Source organism: Mustela lutreola, chromosome 15, assembly GCF_030435805.1.
Source record: "Mustela lutreola isolate mMusLut2 chromosome 15, mMusLut2.pri, whole genome shotgun sequence".
NCBI lineage: Eukaryota > Metazoa > Chordata > Mammalia > Carnivora > Mustelidae > Mustela > Mustela lutreola.
The window spans coordinates 3,410,348-3,428,102 of NC_081304.1; the positions used below are offsets into that span (position 1 = coordinate 3,410,348).

General features: G+C 63.4%; 1 protein-coding gene across 6 annotated transcripts in view; it reads left to right on the top strand.

The window, feature by feature from the left end:
- Positions 1-17,755, top strand: part of DNAH17 (dynein axonemal heavy chain 17) — a 90,445-nt gene that overhangs the window by 57,222 nt on the left and 15,468 nt on the right. For all 6 annotated transcript variants that reach the window (XR_009348204.1, XM_059149924.1, XM_059149926.1 and 3 more), the window contains 17 exons: positions 374-538; positions 724-915; positions 3,477-3,743; positions 4,743-4,904; positions 6,379-6,612; positions 7,526-7,690; positions 8,666-8,761; positions 8,935-9,152; positions 10,821-11,028; positions 11,166-11,281; positions 12,898-13,090; positions 13,406-13,641; positions 14,190-14,312; positions 16,087-16,291; positions 16,716-16,880; positions 17,124-17,264; positions 17,381-17,551. Coding sequence is in view for 5 of the 6 variants with exons in the window: in XM_059149924.1 (XP_059005907.1) it covers positions 374-538; positions 724-915; positions 3,477-3,743; positions 4,743-4,904; positions 6,379-6,612; positions 7,526-7,690; positions 8,666-8,761; positions 8,935-9,152; positions 10,821-11,028; positions 11,166-11,281; positions 12,898-13,090; positions 13,406-13,641; positions 14,190-14,312; positions 16,087-16,291; positions 16,716-16,880; positions 17,124-17,264; positions 17,381-17,551 (3,057 nt within the window). In the remaining variant the exon portion in view is untranslated. The remainder of the gene's footprint in view (positions 1-373; positions 539-723; positions 916-3,476; positions 3,744-4,742; positions 4,905-6,378; positions 6,613-7,525; positions 7,691-8,665; positions 8,762-8,934; positions 9,153-10,820; positions 11,029-11,165; positions 11,282-12,897; positions 13,091-13,405; positions 13,642-14,189; positions 14,313-16,086; positions 16,292-16,715; positions 16,881-17,123; positions 17,265-17,380; positions 17,552-17,755) is intronic.

Sequence of the window (17,755 nt, forward strand, 5' to 3'; positions counted from 1 at the left end):
AGGATGGGGAGGTCCACACTGGGTCCCAAGAAATGACTGTCACGTGAGTGTAGGTCTGAGGGAGCAAGGACTGACTCCTCCGTAGGTGAGGCTGTGATGGCCTCCATCTGTCCATTTGGGGTAGAGAAAGAGCTGGCTGGGTCCGTGTGCTCTGCTGGTGTGTTCCGGGCTCTCTTGGCAGATTCTTATCTTCCTCCTGATGCGATGGGCACTCCTGATGCCTGGGACTGCGGGTAGCAGAGCCCGACCTCCAGTGGCTTGGGCCCATGAAGACTTGCCCCGGCATCCTGAGCCCAAAGTGCACCAGGGCTGCCACTAACGACCTGCGTGCCCGTGGTGGCCAGCAACAGGTGCGCCTCCCGCTTATCTCTAGGATCTTGGCGACGAGCTCCTTTTTGCCAAACCAAATCTCTTCTGCCACTTTTCTCACGGGATCGGGGAGCCCAAATACCTGCCGGTAACCAATGTGGCTCATCTGAACAAGCTCCTGGTAGAGGTCCTGGACAGTTACAACGAAGTCAACGCAGCCATGAACTTGGTGAGTAGTGCTGAGCGGACAGCCCCGGCGACGGGCCGGGCGGGACCCGGGTCTCCCGTCCTGTCTCATTAGGAGCACCTTCCTGGCGCTCTGGGGCCGCGTGACTCGCCGCCAGCACGGCCCCGGGCTGGGAGGAGGGTCTGTGCCGCGGGAGGGCAGCCGAGGCTTCTCTCCGGCCCCCGCAGGTGCTGTTCGAAGACGCGGTGGCTCACATCTGCCGGATCAACCGTATCCTGGAGCTGCCCCGCGGGAACGCCCTGCTGGTGGGCGTGGGCGGCAGCGGCAAGCAGAGCCTCTCGCGCCTGGCCGCCTACATCAGCGCGCTGGAGGTCTTCCAGATCACCCTCAAGAAGGGCTATGGGATCCCAGACCTCAAGGTGAGCCGCGGCTTTCGACAAGCTGCCCTTGGCTGGGGGGCGGGGAGGGGCGCAGAAATCTCACCACTCGCGCCACCCGCGCACAGAAAGTGCACATCACTGCGGGGTCCTCATACAAAAGAAGGGCCAGGACACACGTTGGCCGGTGCCCACGCCCAGGTGGCAAAGGTGAGGGGACACGTGGTGTCCGTTCCTGCTGGGCGCGAGTCTGCGGAGGCAGCCCGGACGAAAGTGAAGGCCCCGGTTCCCGTCCCCGGTTCCTGGGCGGTCCTGTGCCATGCCCCATTGGCCAGATTAAGTAATTCAGGGCTGTTACTGGGTCTCTAACCACAAACTTGGATTCGGGAAGGCTGCTTTTTGAATTAATAAGTAAACATTAGCGTAAACAGGTCTCCCGTCCCCAAGGTATGCCGCCAAGGCTTTTTATTGATTTTTTTTTTCCCCGAAAATTTGCTCTGTCAGGGAACTGTGTGCTTGTCAAACATGATTAGCCCAGAACAAATCACCTTAGTGTTTCAGATTGGAGCAGGTATTGATTCGACCCCATTCCAGGGGCCCGTCTCTCTGCATCAGGGCCCGGGCCACTGCTGCGGGCCAGGACGGTGCCAGAGTCGGCAGGACCGTCCCCATCGTGGGCGGGCAGGTTCGGCGGGGTGATCTGGAGCCCACTAGAGCACAGCTTCCCGGGTCCTCTGCAGAGGAGGTGGTCTGCTGGCGGAGATCCCGGGAAGTACAGTAGGGATGACAGCCTGCCGGCAACCCAGGTGGGCTGGGCCGGGGACCACAGCCTCCAGACCAGCATCTGTCTCTGGGTGTCATTGTGCCCAGAAGATTCTGCTCTTCCTAACACAGGACTAGCCAATGCGTTTTTTAAGTCCCTGCCTTAAGGGAAAGGTCTCGCTACGTGGGGGCTCTCTCTCCCAGACGCTGCCTCCTGGCCGGGATAGGCCCGCTTGGCCGACCAGCATCATTCCCGCTGGTATCCCGAAGGCACTCAAGGCCAACCAGGATCCTTACACCTGGGCTGTGTCATCTCACGGGGTTTTCTCGGCTGGGAAGTTTCTCGTCTACTAACCAGATGGTGTTGGGCTACTGTTAAGACTGCGTCTGGCCCTATGCTCTGTCCCTGCGCAGATGCTGTTCCCGGCTCGTCCCTCTAGGGCCGGTGGTGAGCATCGTTGAGTCTGAGTGGTGTTATTCTGCTCATAGAAGAGCACGCCGAGGCCTGACCTCAGTACCCCACGGAGCCGTTTTGTGCTAACGGTTCCCTGTCCTTGACGGAGCAGCGGGTGTGGGCTCGGAAGGAAGGAGGGAGGCAGGGTGGGCCAGCGGGCCTTGCCCCGCGCTGTCCGGGGCGTGACCTTGGTATCCTGTCCACCGCACGCGCTGTGGGTGCCCACTGCAGGTTAGGGATGTGGCAGGAAGGGGTCAGGAACCGCCCTCGAGGGACCCTGTGAGCCACGGGGAACATCCGGGACTTGGTCCCCAGGAAACGAGGGGCCGTCACGTGGTTGAGCAGAGAGGACCAGGACCTGGGAGATCCCAGAACCAAGTGGAGGGCGGTTTGAGGACCAGTAGGGAGAAGTGGAAAAACCCAGTGAGCCCATGAAGGCTGGGACAGCAGAGTATAGTGAGGGGGTGGGAGAGGCTGGAGTCCAGGGGTGGCGGGAGGGCTCTGCGCAGGAGGGAGTGGGAGGCGGGCTTGGCTAGGGGCCCTGCACCCTGCACTTTCCCCCTTCTAATAAGCAGCTCTGGGGACCTCCTGGCCAGAAACAGGAGCTCGTGCCCCACCCCCATCACTGCCAACCCCAGACTTGCCCAGATGCCGGCGACCCCTGACCTCTTCCTTCTCAAGCAGGTGCTATGGGGAGTGGGGACCGGCAGGGTGGCGTCCCCTCCCGCCCCGCCTGGCAGGAAACGAGGATGGGACAGAACCGCGCTGGGGGCCGAGGGCCGCCGGGTCACAAGCGCCAGGAGGAATGCGGGTCACGAACACGGCTCCGCATACGGGGGTGTCTAAGGAGTCGGGGGGGGGGAGGAAGGAAGGACATGTTGGGGGGTTGGGAGGCACTGGGAGGGGGCAGGTAGAGACACTGGACGGCCCACAGCCTAGAAAGGTGGGACTCCGGGGCTGGGCAAGGGGAAAACAAACACGGCCCACGGGGCTTACGGAAAACCAGACTTCCCGGAGAGCACGTCGTCAAGCCCCGCGTAGGTTCTGCGTGCAAACCTGCGAGCGGCGTGTGTGCGCGGGTGCGTCCTGTGTGCGTGCGTGCGTCCTGCAGAACAGCCACCCTCCGAGCCGCTGTGTGCGCACTTCTCTTTTTCCCTTCCTGCTGCTCTCCTTCATGTACCCCGTATCCTCCCGCACGACCGCGCAACCGTCCATGAGCTGCTGCTTTCAATCCTACTAGGGACAGGATAGGCCTCGCGTAGGGACTGCTCGGAGCAGAGACCTCCTTTAGGATCTCCGAGGTTTTGTGGGTCTTTCCTTCTTTCTTGGTGGTGAAACGGACCTGACGCACGACTTACCGCTGTGACCGTGTCCTGCTTGGGTCCAGGTCGACCTGAGCGCGCAGTACGTGAAGTCGGCGGTGAAGAACGTCCCCTCCGTGTTCCTGATGACAGACTCGCAGGTGGCCGAGGAGCAGTTCCTGGTGCTGATCAATGACCTGCTGGCCTCGGGGGAGATCCCGGGGCTGTTCGTGGAGGACGAGGTGGAGAACATCATCTCCTCCATGCGGCCGCAGGTGAAGGCCCTCGGCATGACCGACACGCGGGAGACGTGCTGGAAATTCTTCATCGAGAAAGTGCGCAAGCAGCTTAAGGTAAGAGTCCCCGTCCTCACGGCGTCCGGGGACCGTCCCCGGGCCCAGCGCGGGGCTCGCATCCATCCTCCAGCCCGTGGGCTGTCCGAAGTGTTTGTACACGCACGCCCCGCACACACGAGGTTGAGTAGGTGAGCAGGCACACCTTCTCAGGGAAACTGGGTCCACCTACCCCTTCAGGCACCCCACCAGTACCCCCATCAGACTGAGGGCACTCTGGGTCCTTTTCTCCCTTCTCGTCAGGGTCCGGTAGGTGCAGCTGCCCCCGACCGATGGTGCTGCCCCTGGGAGGGTCCACCCCCCATAGCTCTTCTAGAACCTGCTGGCTACCATCACTCCGGCTCGATGCAAACAAAGCAGGTTTCCTCTCCAGCTCCCCCGTCTGGGTTACGCAGTCCCACTGGTGGCTACGGTTCGGGGGCTGAAGGAGACCCTGATGGGTGCGCCATGTGCCCGGCTCCTCCTCCGGGGCCTGGCCCTTCGTCCGCGGAACAGCCGCCTCCAGCAAGCCAGCTTCGCCACCCGGGAAGAAGGGGCTGCAGGACATGGAGGGGCTCGTGTGGCCGAGGCTATTACCTGGCCGGCACAAAGGGCTGCCTGGGCCCATGTGCCCTCAGCACTGTCTGCAGCTGGGGCCCCAGGGAGTGAGTCCCAGGCTGTCTGGGGATGAGTCCCCATCTTGGGGGCCTGGAGGAGGCTCTGTGTCCCGGGGAACTGGCCCTGCTGAGGGGACGGTACCCCTCCCTGTCCTCGGGCCTCATCTGCCCACTCTGCCCCCCCCCCCCCCGCCGCCTCTCTCTCCGCCCGGGCCCATGTCAGAAGGCTTGGCGCCCCCTGCACTCCCCCGTGCCTCGCGAGGGCCGTGGAGTCAGTGGAACATTCACCGGCTGTGACGGAAACCCAGAGCAGGACGCGCTCCGGAGGGAGCTCCCTGCCCCAGGGAGCCTGGCCCCCAGCATCCCCGTCCCCATGAGCGGCTCCTCTGCACCCCGTCTCCAGGTGATCCTGTGTTTCTCCCCCGTGGGCTCCGTCCTGCGCGTGCGGGCAAGGAAATTCCCTGCCGTCGTCAACTGCACGGCCATCAACTGGTTCCACGAGTGGCCGGAAGACGCCCTGGTGTCCGTGAGCGCGCGCTTCCTCAACGAGACCGAGGGCATTCAGGTGAGTCACTCTGCCGGCGGCCTCCGTGCTCAGTGCTGGGGTTCCCCAGGGGAGGGGAGGGCAGGGGACGGAGGGTCTGCAGGACCCCACCCCCTCTGCCTCCGGGGCCCAGGGGAAGGTTGAGCCGGCCTGGTGCAAAATTTAAGAGGGGGAGGGGCAGCTGTGACCTCGGGAACCAAGACCAGTGATGTCTGAATGCAATACTGAAAAATCACAGCTAATGCTGAATAACACCCAGTGAACAAAACTGTGAACAAAGACAAGCTGCTTGGTGTGGGTTTCAGGGCCGGGGACACCCATCTCAACCAGGCGGGTGCCCCGCCCCCACGGCCATTGCCCAGCCCCATCCCGGCCACGTCAGGAGGGCCGACACCGTGTCCCAACAGACGGAGCACGGCAGGCTTCAAGCACAGCCCCTGATCTGGGCTGCTGGGAGCACCAACGTCCTCCTGCCGCGGGCTCCAACCCGGCTCCGCTCGGGCACCCCCATCCCCTGCGTCCCGCCCCTGTTACAGGCCGGGACAAGTATGATGGGTACCAGGGGTTTCCTCCGTCGGAAGGTGGTGCCCCCGTTCCCTGCTGGAGCTCATCGCCGGCCTTGAGATGGTCGGTAAACTCTGAGCCAGCCCATGGGACGGACGAGCAGTCCCGCGATACCTCAGACTTGGTTATTGCGTTTTACTGACGGTGAACACATATTGGTTATGAAGTCGGATAAAATAAACCCGAAATGAATGTTTCCCCCTAGTTGTAGAGGAGGGTAAAACCCCGTGCTTGTCATGGCTGCAGTGCCCACGCTCGGGACGGGCCGTTCCTGGGAACACTGCCTTTCCCACGTTTCACCGGGGGCGGGGCGGGGCGGGGCGTGGGCACAGACGTGGGTGTCCAGCTCCCGAGACAGCGGCCTTCGAAGATCGGGGCATGGCCTCACTGCTGGCACCAGGCAGAGCCACAGGGTCGATGCCCAAGAAGAGGCAGGCGCTGGATGAACACATCCCCAACTCAACTCCAGTGACGGTTGGTGTCACTTGGACGGTTCCTGCGACACAGTCTGTAGGCAGGTGGGGCAGCCCGGATGACCCCGAGCTAGGAAGGAAGCTGCTGAACCCCAGGACGCAGCTCAGGAAACGCATAAACGCTTGCTGGAGGGCTGGGTGGCTCGAATGTGCTGTCTGGCCCTGCACTTCCCCAGGGTCGCAAGAGGGTGAGTCAGGGAGAGACGATCACAGGAATAGCGCCTTGTCCTGTCCCTGGCGCTTAGCCAGGCACGGGCTGGAACACGGTCACCAGCGCCCCGGGCTGCCTCTGCGGGCACTGCTGTCTTGGTTTAGCGAGGTCCCGGCGAGGGAGGGAAACCCCGCCTTGCTGAATCGCGGTGCCCAGCAGCCTCCTCCCCCACACCCCCCCTACCAGCAGGAGTGGGGTCGCTCCCACCAGGGAACAGGGAACCAACGGGCTCGTCTCTCCTTTGTAGCCAGAAGTCAAGGCCTCCATCAGCCTCTTCATGGCCTACGTGCACACGACGGTCAACGAGATGTCCAAGGCGTACCTGGCCACGGAGAGGCGCTACAACTACACCACACCCAAAACCTTCCTGGAGCAGATCAAACTGTACCAGAACCTGCTGGCCAAGAAGAGAACGGAGCTGGTGGCCAGGATCGAGAGGCTGGAGAACGGCCTGATGAAGCTGCAGAGCACCGCGTCCCAGGTAGGGACGGCAGGGGCCCCACTGGCAGGTCCCAGGACCTCCTCCCAAGGGAGAGAAACCAGACTCCCGCCTTGAAGAAAGTGCCATTCCCAAATCACAGAGAACACGTGGGCCTCACTATAGAAAACGGGTTCACCGCACTTTGGCAATGCTGACGTCATTGTGTTGGGTGCTTTTACGTGGGGGCCCAAGTCCAGGAGGATCTGCCTATCGGGTCAAGAGTGTCCGTGACCACGCGCTCACTCCCAGATGCCTTGCACGCTGTGGTGCCCTGGTGGAAAGGCTTTTGCCACCCAGTTTTCTTCCTGGCTTTAGGAGCTCCCGCGCGTGCAGCCCCGGCCCCATCACCATCCCTGCCCACTGTTGGTGTCCCCAAGGGAGCCTGCAAAACAGCCCCCCCACCCCATGCCCCTGCCCAGGCGTGACCCCGCACAGCTGGGCCTGCCCCGGCTCTGCCCCCAGAGAGACTGAGCCCACGATTCACAGCCAGGCCGGCGTGCCCCTGCCGCAGGCAGCGTGGCAAGGGTCAAGGCCACCCCTGGGGCGTGCAGTGGCGAGGACGGTAGGGGGTGTCCCAGGAAGATGGAGCTTGCAGGGGCCCAGCAGGAGCACTCCCGTCCAGACAGCTCTTGCGGAAAGGAACAGGGAGAAGCCCGGCCAAGCAGGCCGCTGCTTGCCCCCAGATGAACCTTCCAGACACAGTCCTGTTCTGGCGACTGAGGGGCGTCCTTGCGGGAGAAACCATCAAGAATGGGGCGGCAGAGCTCACGCCGTGTCTCCTCACCCGCTCTCCCTCCCTCCTGGCACGGCCACAGCCGGCACGGCCCCCGGCCCGAGCTTTCGGCGCCGCCCCACCGGCCTGGGCGCGGCTGCCGGGGCCAACGCCCGCCGTCGCTGGGTGTCCCTCCCCCAGGTGGATGATTTAAAAGCCACGCTGGCGATCCAGGAGGCCGAGCTCAAGCAGAAGAACGAGAACGCGGACAAGCTGATCCACGTGGTGGGCGTGGAAACCGAGAAAGTGAGCAAGGAGAAAGCCATCGCCGACGAGGAGGAGGCCAAGGTGGAGGTCATCAACAAGGTGCGCCGACAAGCCCGGCCGCCAGCGTCGGCGCGGCTCTGCCGGCCCGGCCTCCCCCACTGGGCGCCCGGCACCGCCTCCGGGCCCGGGGCGGTCGGCAGCCGGCCAGCGGCAGGCAGAGGCGGGATCTGAGCCGGGACCCACGTCCACGACCAGACTGTGACCTCTGCGGCCGCACGCAGCTGTTCACATCTGGTGCCCTTCTCTCTCCAATCCCTGCGTCCAGAAGTGCCTCCCCTCGGGGGCTGGGGGGTGGAGGGGGACTCCAGGGAAGAAGCTGGCCGAGTCCCACACCTTCTGGGCCCGTTCCTGTAGTTGTGCCCCAAACTGTCCTTAGAGTGGGGGCTGGAGGGACCCTTCACACGGTGCTTTGCTGAGACCCTGTCCCTCTGTCCTCCCTCCTCCGAGCCCAGCAAGGCCGCCATCACCGAAGCTCTTCTTCCTGAGAGAACCAACGGCTCTGTGCATGGGGCTCAGAGGCTCAGAGGGTCCTTCGGGACCCAAGGAGGGCACACACAAAGATGCCCTCACTTCCTACCAGGGAGAGGGGGCTCTACCTCCAAAATGGTCCATTTAAGGACAGATTGCACAGTGAAGGCCTCAGAGCCGATAGCACGTGGCCCCGGGTCTTCCCCCCAATCCCAGAAGCTGGGGCCTGCAAGCACCAGTTCCCGTTCCAGAATCCCAAGGCTGCGGCCCCGGCAAAGCTTCTTCCAGCCTGAGTGCGGGGGTGGGGCAGGGAGCAGGAAGGCGGGGGGTGGGCCCCGCGCAGGCAGGAAGGGGAGCACGGAGCCCAGCCCTGCTCCGTCACGGGGGTCACCTCCGTGCCTGGGCTTCGGGGGGGCGGGGGGAGGCCGCCCTCCTCTCTCCCACCGATGCTCCATCGCCGCCACCGAGGGCTCCAGTACACGCACACGCACACGTGCACACACTTGCCCACCCCGCGCTCATCTTTCCTGCGTGGCTTCCTTCCAGAATGTCACAGAGAAACAAAAGGCTTGTGAAACAGATCTGGCCAAGGCAGAGCCGGCCCTGCTGGCCGCGCAGGAAGCTCTCGACACTCTGAATAAGGTGAGGACCAGAAAAGAAAGAAACGGGACGGGGTCATGGCGGGGGTGGGGCGGGGGCGGGGGAGAACACCGTGGAGTCCGGGCACGTGGCCGCAGCTTCCCACGGGGGCCAGGGGGCCTGGGGCCTGGCATGCAGGGCTACATCCCCTCTCAGCGGCCGCCTGTTGTTTCCAGAACAACCTGACAGAGCTGAAGTCCTTCGGGTCCCCGCCGGACGCCGTGGTCAACGTCACGGCTGCCGTCATGATCCTGACGGCGCCCGGGGGCAAGATCCCCAAGGACAAGAGCTGGAAAGCCGCGAAAATCATGATGGGCAAAGTGGACACCTTCCTGGACTCCCTGAAGAAGTTCGACAAAGAGCACATCCCTGAGGCCTGTCTGAAGGCTTTTAAGTGAGTCCAGGCCGGGCCATGGTGCCGGCTTCAGCTGGCTGCTGGCTCTGCAGGGAGAGTGGGGCATCCAGGTTCTGCACGGTCCCTGGCCCACACCAGCCGGCGGCCTGTTTCCAAGGGCAGCCGGTGCTCGCCAGGGCGGGCAGGGGAGCAAGATGGGACCCCAGAAATGGCAGGTGGCGGCAGCCTGGGGAGCTCTGACTGCCCCAGAGTCCGGGTGTCCAGGTGAAGTGTGGCCCCAGTTCCCCGGGCACCTCTTTACCCCTCGCATCCCCCACCCGAAGGATCGGGGTGGGCAACCCCATCCCCGTAGGGCACATGGGAGCATCCAGCAACCCCACACGCAGCCATTAGGACGCCAGGAGGTGCGGGCCCATAGGCGCACGGGAAAGGCCTCCAAGGCTCCCCAAGGGAAGGGCAGTTGTGCACAGGGGCTCACATGACGCACACACACCCCTGCACACACACAGTGCTGTGGACACACACGTGTGCACACACATGGGCCGTGAGCGCCTGCTGGCCCAGGCTCTGTCGGGCGTGGTTTCTTCTTTCCGTTGCTGTCAAAGTGCGCGCACCACGTCCGGAGGGACTCGGGCGGCCGGTCGGTGGGCGGGGCTGCTGCGGGGTGGACATGGGACAAGACTAGACAAACCCGAGGCCTCCCACCGAGGGGCCTCCTGGCTGGGTGGGTCTCTGCGCAGCTGAAACGGTACCACGTGTACACCGTGACTGTCGGGCCGGCGTCTGGCTGACCTGGGGGACGAGAACAATGTTGCCTGCACGGTGGACCCTGCCGGCTCCCGGACAGCCACCCCCACGGGTCTGACACGTGTTGAAAGAGGCAAACCCGTTTTGACATCCACCTAAAGCAAGTGTGACACAAACCAGAGGGAGGAGGTGATCGGCTGCGCTCCCGACCCGACCCCAGAGCCCTGCAAGTCCCTGTCTCAGTACTAGAATCGCTCATTACAAGTTCTTTCTGCAGACAGCACGGTTTGCTGGGCTTCACGACGCTGCTGTCATTTTTTAAAATACTGGTTTCCAGAGGATCGAAAGCGCATCTCCGGGCATATTTCCTCGGCACACTGGGGCCGTGGCGCCCAGGGAAGCAGAGGCAGCACCGTGGTGGGGGCAGGGGTCCCTGGGGCGCGGGCCCCGGGTGCAGGCCAGCCTCTCCGGCTGGGTCACGCTGGGAGACACGCTCGGCCTCTCTGGGTCTGTCACGCCCGAGTGACCTGGGGCGGCGAGGCGTGCCGCGGCGGGGTGGGCTCCAGGACTCCCGTTTGGGAAGCTCTGGGGACAGCACCTGACCCGCGGCCCCACACAGGAGAACTACCGCTTCCTGTCCACAGGACTCGGGGCAAGTTGCCGAGCCCCTCCGAACCCCGGGTTCCTTGCTTACGGGTGGCATTTCTGGAGAATGGAAACCGGGCCGGCTAGAGAAACCTCCCCAACAGAGAGGACAGGGAACGCTGATCCCCTCCTCGGGCCTCTTCCCTCCATACCTCAAATTCTGCTTCTGGGACCAGAATCTGTGCTTCGTTCTTTTCTCCATCTTGAAGATAGCGCCCCCCCCCCCCAAAAAAACCCGATTCGCGGTGCTGCCCTGGGAACTCCCGGTGACCAGCAGTCAGAACCGCGGACCAGCGCCCGCCGTTCCCTCCGCAGGCCCTACCAAGGCAACCCGACCTTCGACCCCGAGTTCATCCGCTCCAAGTCCACGGCGGCCGCGGGGCTGTGCTCCTGGTGCATCAACATCGTCCGCTTCTACGAGGTGTACTGCGACGTGGCCCCCAAGCGGCAGGCCCTGGAGGAGGCCAATGCGGAGCTGGCCGAGGCGCAGGAGAAGCTCTCGCGCATCAAGAACAAGATCGCGGTGAGTGTCCACTTGCCCGCACGAGGACGGCCGGCGCTGCGGGCTACTAGGCAGCCATGGGCCCCGCTGCGCTTGCTCCCACGGGAGCTGGAACGCCCCATGCCGCCCCACGCCTGGGCCTCTCTGTGTTTTCCCAGGAACTCAATGCCAACCTGAGCAACCTCACATCGGCCTTTGAGAAGGCCACAGCAGAGAAGATCAAGTGCCAGCAGGAGGCCGACGCCACCAACAGGGTGATCTCGCTGGCCAACAGGTAGCTCACTCCGTCCTGCAGCACCTTCCTGTCTCCTGGGTCCCTTGGAAAGGTCGGGCCTGCAGAACAGCCTCTGGAGGAGGAGGAATGGCCCTGGGGCAGGGGGACAGCAGCGCCTCAGTCTGCACAAAGTCCTGAGGACAGGCCTGGGGCAGGGGACAGCAGCACCCCTGCCTGCACAAAGTCATGAAGACAGACCCCGGGGCAGGGGGACAGCCGCGCCCCTGCCTGCACAAGTCCTGAGAACAAACCCACTATCAGCCAGTGTCTCCGCCTCTAGGAGCAGGAAGCCCCCCGTGGTGGGCCCCTGTGCATCCCAGACCCCTGGCTGCACAGAACCCCCCAACCCAGACCTGCCCCAACCTGCCTGGGAGGCAGCGTCCACAGGGGCCCGCTCGGGCAGATTCCCCTCGGGCCCGCGTCCACCATGCCGTGGTGTTGGTGCAACCTCTCGGGGCCTCTGCTCTCGCGGCCCTCCGTGTCTGCCGACGCCCGTGGACTCCGGAGCAGCGCTGGCCCCGCTGCTCGAGCCGCCCCCATCGGTCTGCATCTTCCCGTTGCCCCCATAGCACCGCCCAAAGATGAAACCGGTCCGGATGATGTATCTTGCTAAACCCCACGCGCGACCCTTTCAACGTGTGATTACTAGAACCATCGCTGGGAGGGCTCGTGTGCGTGTCCACTCTGAGTCCTGCAAATCCCCGTGCCCGTGTCGGGCCATACCTCCCAGGCCTTGGGTGTGGACCAGCCACGTGTGGACAGCACAGCAGGCTTCACAGCTTCTTTTTGTGTGTTTGAAAGTGGCACAGATCCGCCGGGGGAGGCGGTCATGGGGCGGCAGGTCTTCTGGTCAAACGTTCTCCCACCCGGTGGGCCGGCAACTGCCGACAGGGGTGTCGTCCGTGCACAAGCGGACCCTGGGAGGTCGCCAGGCTGCAGGAGAATGGCCTCCAGCAGGGTGTGGATGTCATCCTGGGTTTGAGGGACTTGACCGTAGCCAAGAAAAGCAGAGCAGTCTTTGGTCTTTGGGAAGCAAGGGCTCCTTGGGTGACGCCGAAGACAGACCTCCGTGGGCCTAATCAGGCAACCTGTGTTTTCTATGATTGTCGCAGACGTGATGTCACGTCTGGGGCCGGGGGCCAGTTTTCAGGCTGGTGGCCCAAGCCACACGAAGCCCACGCTGCAGGACCCGCTCCACATGGGGCCAGGGCCCCTCTGGATTCCACGCTGTCCCATGCCCACTGGGGCCAGACTCCACCTCCACCGAGACCTCCCACTAGCCGAAGCCTGAGCTCAGTGCCATCCTGGCGGCAGCTTTAGTGTTTGGGGAAAACATTCAGATAAGATCAGCACAGAGGTGACACCAGTGCAGGGGGCCGGGGCAGGGGAGCTCAGGTCCCAGGTGCCCCCAGAAAGCACTTGCTCTGCTTCCCTAAGGCAGTGATTCCCAAAATCTCCCCCAGAGCATTTCCACTGTTGAGGCACGGACCGAGGGCAGGACGTGCAATGGCAGATGCCCTGCACTGAGGGGTGGGGGTCGGTGGCTGTGTCCCCCGCGTTCCTGTGACGCCCCACGTTCCTGTGACCCCCCCCCCCGACCACGTGCTCACATTTAGGCTGGTAGGCGGCTTAGCGTCGGAGAACGTGCGCTGGGCTGAATCGGTGAAGAACTTCAAAAGCCAGGGGGTCACCCTGTGCGGGGACGTGCTGCTGATTTCTGCCTTCGTCTCCTACGTGGGCTACTTCACCAAGAAATACCGAAACGAGCTGATGGAGAAGTTCTGGGTTCCTTATATACATCAGCTAAAGGTAAGTGGTTCGGTTACATTCATCAGTCGGGAATTCTGGGGAGGTCCCTGGGCGGGGAGGGGGTCCCCTACACGGACGTTCTGGTCACTGCGGGTTTAAACTGTGACCCAGCTTGGCTGAGGCGGACGCCCTTCCCGGCGGGTCCCAAGACGTTCTGTCAGGGCGGTGGGAGAGCTGGTCTTCCAGGCCACGTGGCTCATCCGTGGTCTAACTCACCACGGTCCCGCCGTGTCGCCTGGAGAGCCGTTTCCCATGGAGTTGTAAGCGAGGCCACATCAGCCACCCGGCCTGAGACCCAGCACTTCTGCCGGGCAGGTCCCCATCCCCATCACGGAAGGTCTGGACCCCCTGAGCCTGCTGACGGATGACGCAGACGTGGCCACTTGGAACAACCAGGGCCTCCCCAGCGACCGCATGTCCACTGAGAATGCCACGATTCTGTGCAACACGGAGCGCTGGCCCCTCGTCGTGGACGCGCAGCTGCAGGGCGTCAAGTGGATCAGGAACAAGTATGGCAGCGAGCTGAGGGCCATCCGCCTGGGCCAGAAGAGGTGCGGGCCAGCGGCCGGCGCGGGCGGGCTGGGGGCTTTCGGGTTTGCGCACCCACTGGGGGGGTTGGATGGCGGGGGTCGTTGCCCACAGATCCTGGCCCGTGCGCAGGTTCTCCGTTATCTGGTCTTGGGGAACAGAGCCAGCAGGAAAGAAGGAGCCTCGGGGCTCCTCTCTGCCCCTCCGTTACCACCTGCTGCCGCTCCGGGAAGGGGACGCTCACCCAGGCTCAAGGCCCACCCGGCCACCTGCCGGCCACAAGGCTTCAGGCAGGCTGTTTTCTCATTTCTCGTCTCCAGTGGACACATTTCCTCATCACAGGTGGTCACTAAGGTCACACCATGTGCCTTTCTGGCGGATGGGGGACCTGGGACCAGACACAGGTGTGAAAACAGCTGGGGCTTCGCTGCCACGGGCCCCCAGGGGAGAGCAGCTGGCCCCTCGGCCACCTGCCTTCCAGTGTCTTCTCGCTCCAAGGGCTGCCTCCTGGGGCGACCAGGGGGGCCGTCTCTGGGCCCATGTCCTCACCCAGCCCCACGTCTGCCCACAGCTACCTGGACATCATCGAGCAGGCCATTTCTGAAGGGGACATCTTGCTCATCGAGAACATCGGGGAAACCGTGGACCCTGTGTTGGACCCGCTGCTCGGCAGGAACACCATTAAAAAGGGAAAGTGAGTTTCCGGTTCCACCTTCACAGTTCAGCCTGCGTGAGCCACGTGACCACGCTCCGTGGCGGCTGTGGCCTCTGCACAGGGAGGAGGTTCGGGGAACTGCCCCGCCGTCCTGGTAGGCAGCAGGGTCTCTGACAAAACCCTGGTCCCCAGAGAGACAGGAAGCTGTGGGACCGCATCCCGGTCAGGATCGGCGACGCCAGCATCTCCTCGCAATAGCCTGTGGCGGCCATCCTTGATGGTCATGCTTCTCCTTCCTGAGATCTTGTTTATTTGTTTGAGAGAGAGAAAGAGACACTGACACAGAAAGAGAGACAGAGACAGAGACAGAGACAGAGACACAGCGCGCACCAGCAGGGAGAAGAGGGAGAAGCAGGCTCCCCACTGAACGGGGAGCCCAAAGCGGGACCCGATCATAAGACCCCGGGATCATGGCCTGAGCAGAAGGCGCCACCCAGGTGCCCCACTGGTCAAGCTGTTCTTCTTTTTCACGCGTTTTACAAACCCTGTGCCTGTAGTACTCTGTTTTTTTATTCAGGTGAAATCTTCCTTCCATAAAAATTAGCCGTTTCAGGGACGCCTGGGTGGCTCAGTTGGTTAAGCAGCTGCCTTCGGCTCGGGTCATGATCCCAGCGTCCTGGGATCGAGTCCCACATCGGGCTCCTTGCTCGGCGGGGAGTCTGCTTCTCCCTCTGCCTCTGCCTGCCATTCTGTCTGCCTGTGTTCACGCTCTCTCTCTCTGACAAATAAATTTAAAAAAAAATCTTTAAAAAAAAAAAAAATTAGCCGTTTCACAGTGACCAGCACAGTGGCCCTCGGGGCCCTCGCAGGGCTGTGCAGGTCCTGCCCCACGTGGGAGCCCCGTGCTCCCCACGCACCCACTCCCCGCGCCCTCCCCGAGCTGCGGGACCCTGGTGCCCACCCTCATGCTCTCACCTCCGCAGACCTCCCTGCTCTGGACGCGTCCTAGAAGGGAGTCATGTGGTCTGTGCCCTCTCCTGTCTGGCTGCCTTCCCCGGGCGCCGCAGGCTCCGGGCTCACCTGTGCGGCCCATGGCAGGACCGCGCTGCTCTTACAGCAGAGCCCGCTGGGTGGGTGTGCCTCGTTCTGCTTCTCCGTCCACTGCTAGGTGTGTTCAGCCTGCATTACTTTTCTAATATAAAGAAAAATTCAATCAACTTTTTAAAAAAGGGAAACATCAGAGCAGGTCTGAGCCACTGGTAAAAACAGGGCTGTGTGCTGAAGCCCAGAGCAGAGGTAGCTGATAAATGTGCTGATGTCCCAGCCTCTGAGAAGAGGCTGAGGGGGGATCCCCAAGGGGTGACATCACAGAGGCCCCCAGAAGTGGGCTTGACCAGAAAGAGCAGGAGAGAGAGAAGGGTCCCCTGCAGTGGACCGGCAGACCCAGCTTCTGGCCCTGGCTACTCTCCCGACTCCCCGGGGGAGCTTCCAGAATGTAGAAGCATCTCTCCGAAGTTGGTGACTCTGGAGTGGGGTCCGGGCGGCGTGTTTCCGCACCGACTCCCGGGGGAGTGCGATGGGCCGCGGGCGCTGAGAGCACCCCCAGGAAGATCCGGACAAACCCGCCAGAGAGAGAGCAGGTGCAGCCGCTAGAGGGTCCTGGCTGTAGGCTAGAGGAAGACTAGAGCAAGAAGAGACACGGTCCCTGCCCAGTGACCAGAGGAGGGTTCGTGGTAGCGCGAGGCTGGGGGCACCAGGAGGCTGGTGCTGCTGCTGCCGGCGCCCCCTGACCCTTCCCTCCCCCAACGGCCAGGTTCATCAAGATCGGCGACAAGGAGGTGGAGTACCACCCCAAGTTCCGTCTCATCCTGCACACCAAGTACTTCAACCCCCACTACAAGCCGGAGATGCAAGCCCAGTGCACCCTGATCAACTTCCTGGTCACCAGGGACGGGCTCGAGGACCAGCTCTTGGCCGCGGTGGTGGCCAAAGAGCGCCCGGATCTAGAACTGCTGAAGGTACGGGCGGGCCTGACATCACTAGGCACAGGGCGGGCCACTGGGGTCACCGCGAGGTTCCCCTGACGGGGCAGCGGCTGCCCGATGCAGCTCCCTGAATGTGCCTCAGCCCATCCCACCACGGGACGGAAGGAGCCGCTCTTCCCCCGCGACCTCCCGGACCTAACTCCAAACCCAGCAGCTGCTTCTCAGACAGAAGAGGCGTCTGTGGAGCCTGGATGGCCGTGCCCTGAATAGCTGTCCCCTGGGCATGGTCTCAGCTGCGGGACCCTGCGGCCGTCAGCACACACGGACTTGGACCGTCCCTGCGCCCTGGCCACGTGGCTGCCGGTGGCCCGCTCCCACGTGTCGGCCTCGTGGTGCTCCTCCCGTCCCGTGGCTGCCTCGGCTGAGCCGTGCTCCCGGCGCACTGTCCCTCCCACAGGCGAACCTCACCAAGTCCCAGAACGAATTCAAGATTGTTCTGAAGGAGCTGGAGGACTCCCTGCTGGCTCGGCTGTCAGCCGCGTCGGGGAACTTCCTGGGGGACACGGCCTTGGTGGAGAACCTGGAGACCACCAAGCACACGGCCAATGAGATCGAGGAGAAGGTGAGAGGCTGCCTCCCGGGCCGGCAACGTGCTCCCCCAGAGCACACGGAGGGGCCGCCACCGCACAGCCAGTCGGGCCGCTGGGAGGATCAGCCACGCGGCCACCCATGTCCCCCAGCCCCGGGAGCCAGGGCCGGCAGCAGGGGCTCAGGCCCCGCCCAGCACGAGTCCCTCGCAGGGGGAGGCCACTGCACACGGGCCCTGTCCGCCCACGCGTCCCACTCAAGCCCCATTTGTTTTAAGGTGAAAGAGGCAAAAACCACAGAGGTTAAAATCAACGAGGCCAGAGAGAACTACCGGCCGGCGGCGGCGAGGGCGTCCCTGCTCTACTTCATCCTGAACGACCTCAACAAGATCAACCCCATCTATCAGTTCTCACTCAAGGTGCAGCCACGGCCGGGCTCCGGGGCCAAAGGGCCCTGGCGTCCACAGAGCTCCGGCAGGCAGCGTGGGGCGGCCTCGGGGTCCAGCTGCGCAAGCCTCCGTGCTCCCCTCCCCAGGCTTTCAACGTGGTGTTCGAGAAGGCCATCCAGAGGACAGCCCCCGCCGAGGAGGTCAGGCAGCGAGTGGTCAATCTGACGGACGAGATCACCTACTCCGTCTACATGTACACGGCCCGCGGGCTCTTCGAGCGGGACAAGCTCATCTTCCTGGCCCAGGTCACCTTCCAGGTGCGTCTGGCCTCCCCGCTCCAAGGGGTTCTGCAGCCCGCGGCGCCGGCAGCGCCCGAGGGCCGGTCCCCAGGGCAGTGTTGGCTGCCCTTCCCGTCCCCACTGCCGGATGTGCTTGGGACTCTGTCTTGTCGATACGAGGCATTGTTTTAAGGGGAGCCCCCGAGGGGGAGGTCTGTTAAGGAGAACTTTCCGAGGAAATAT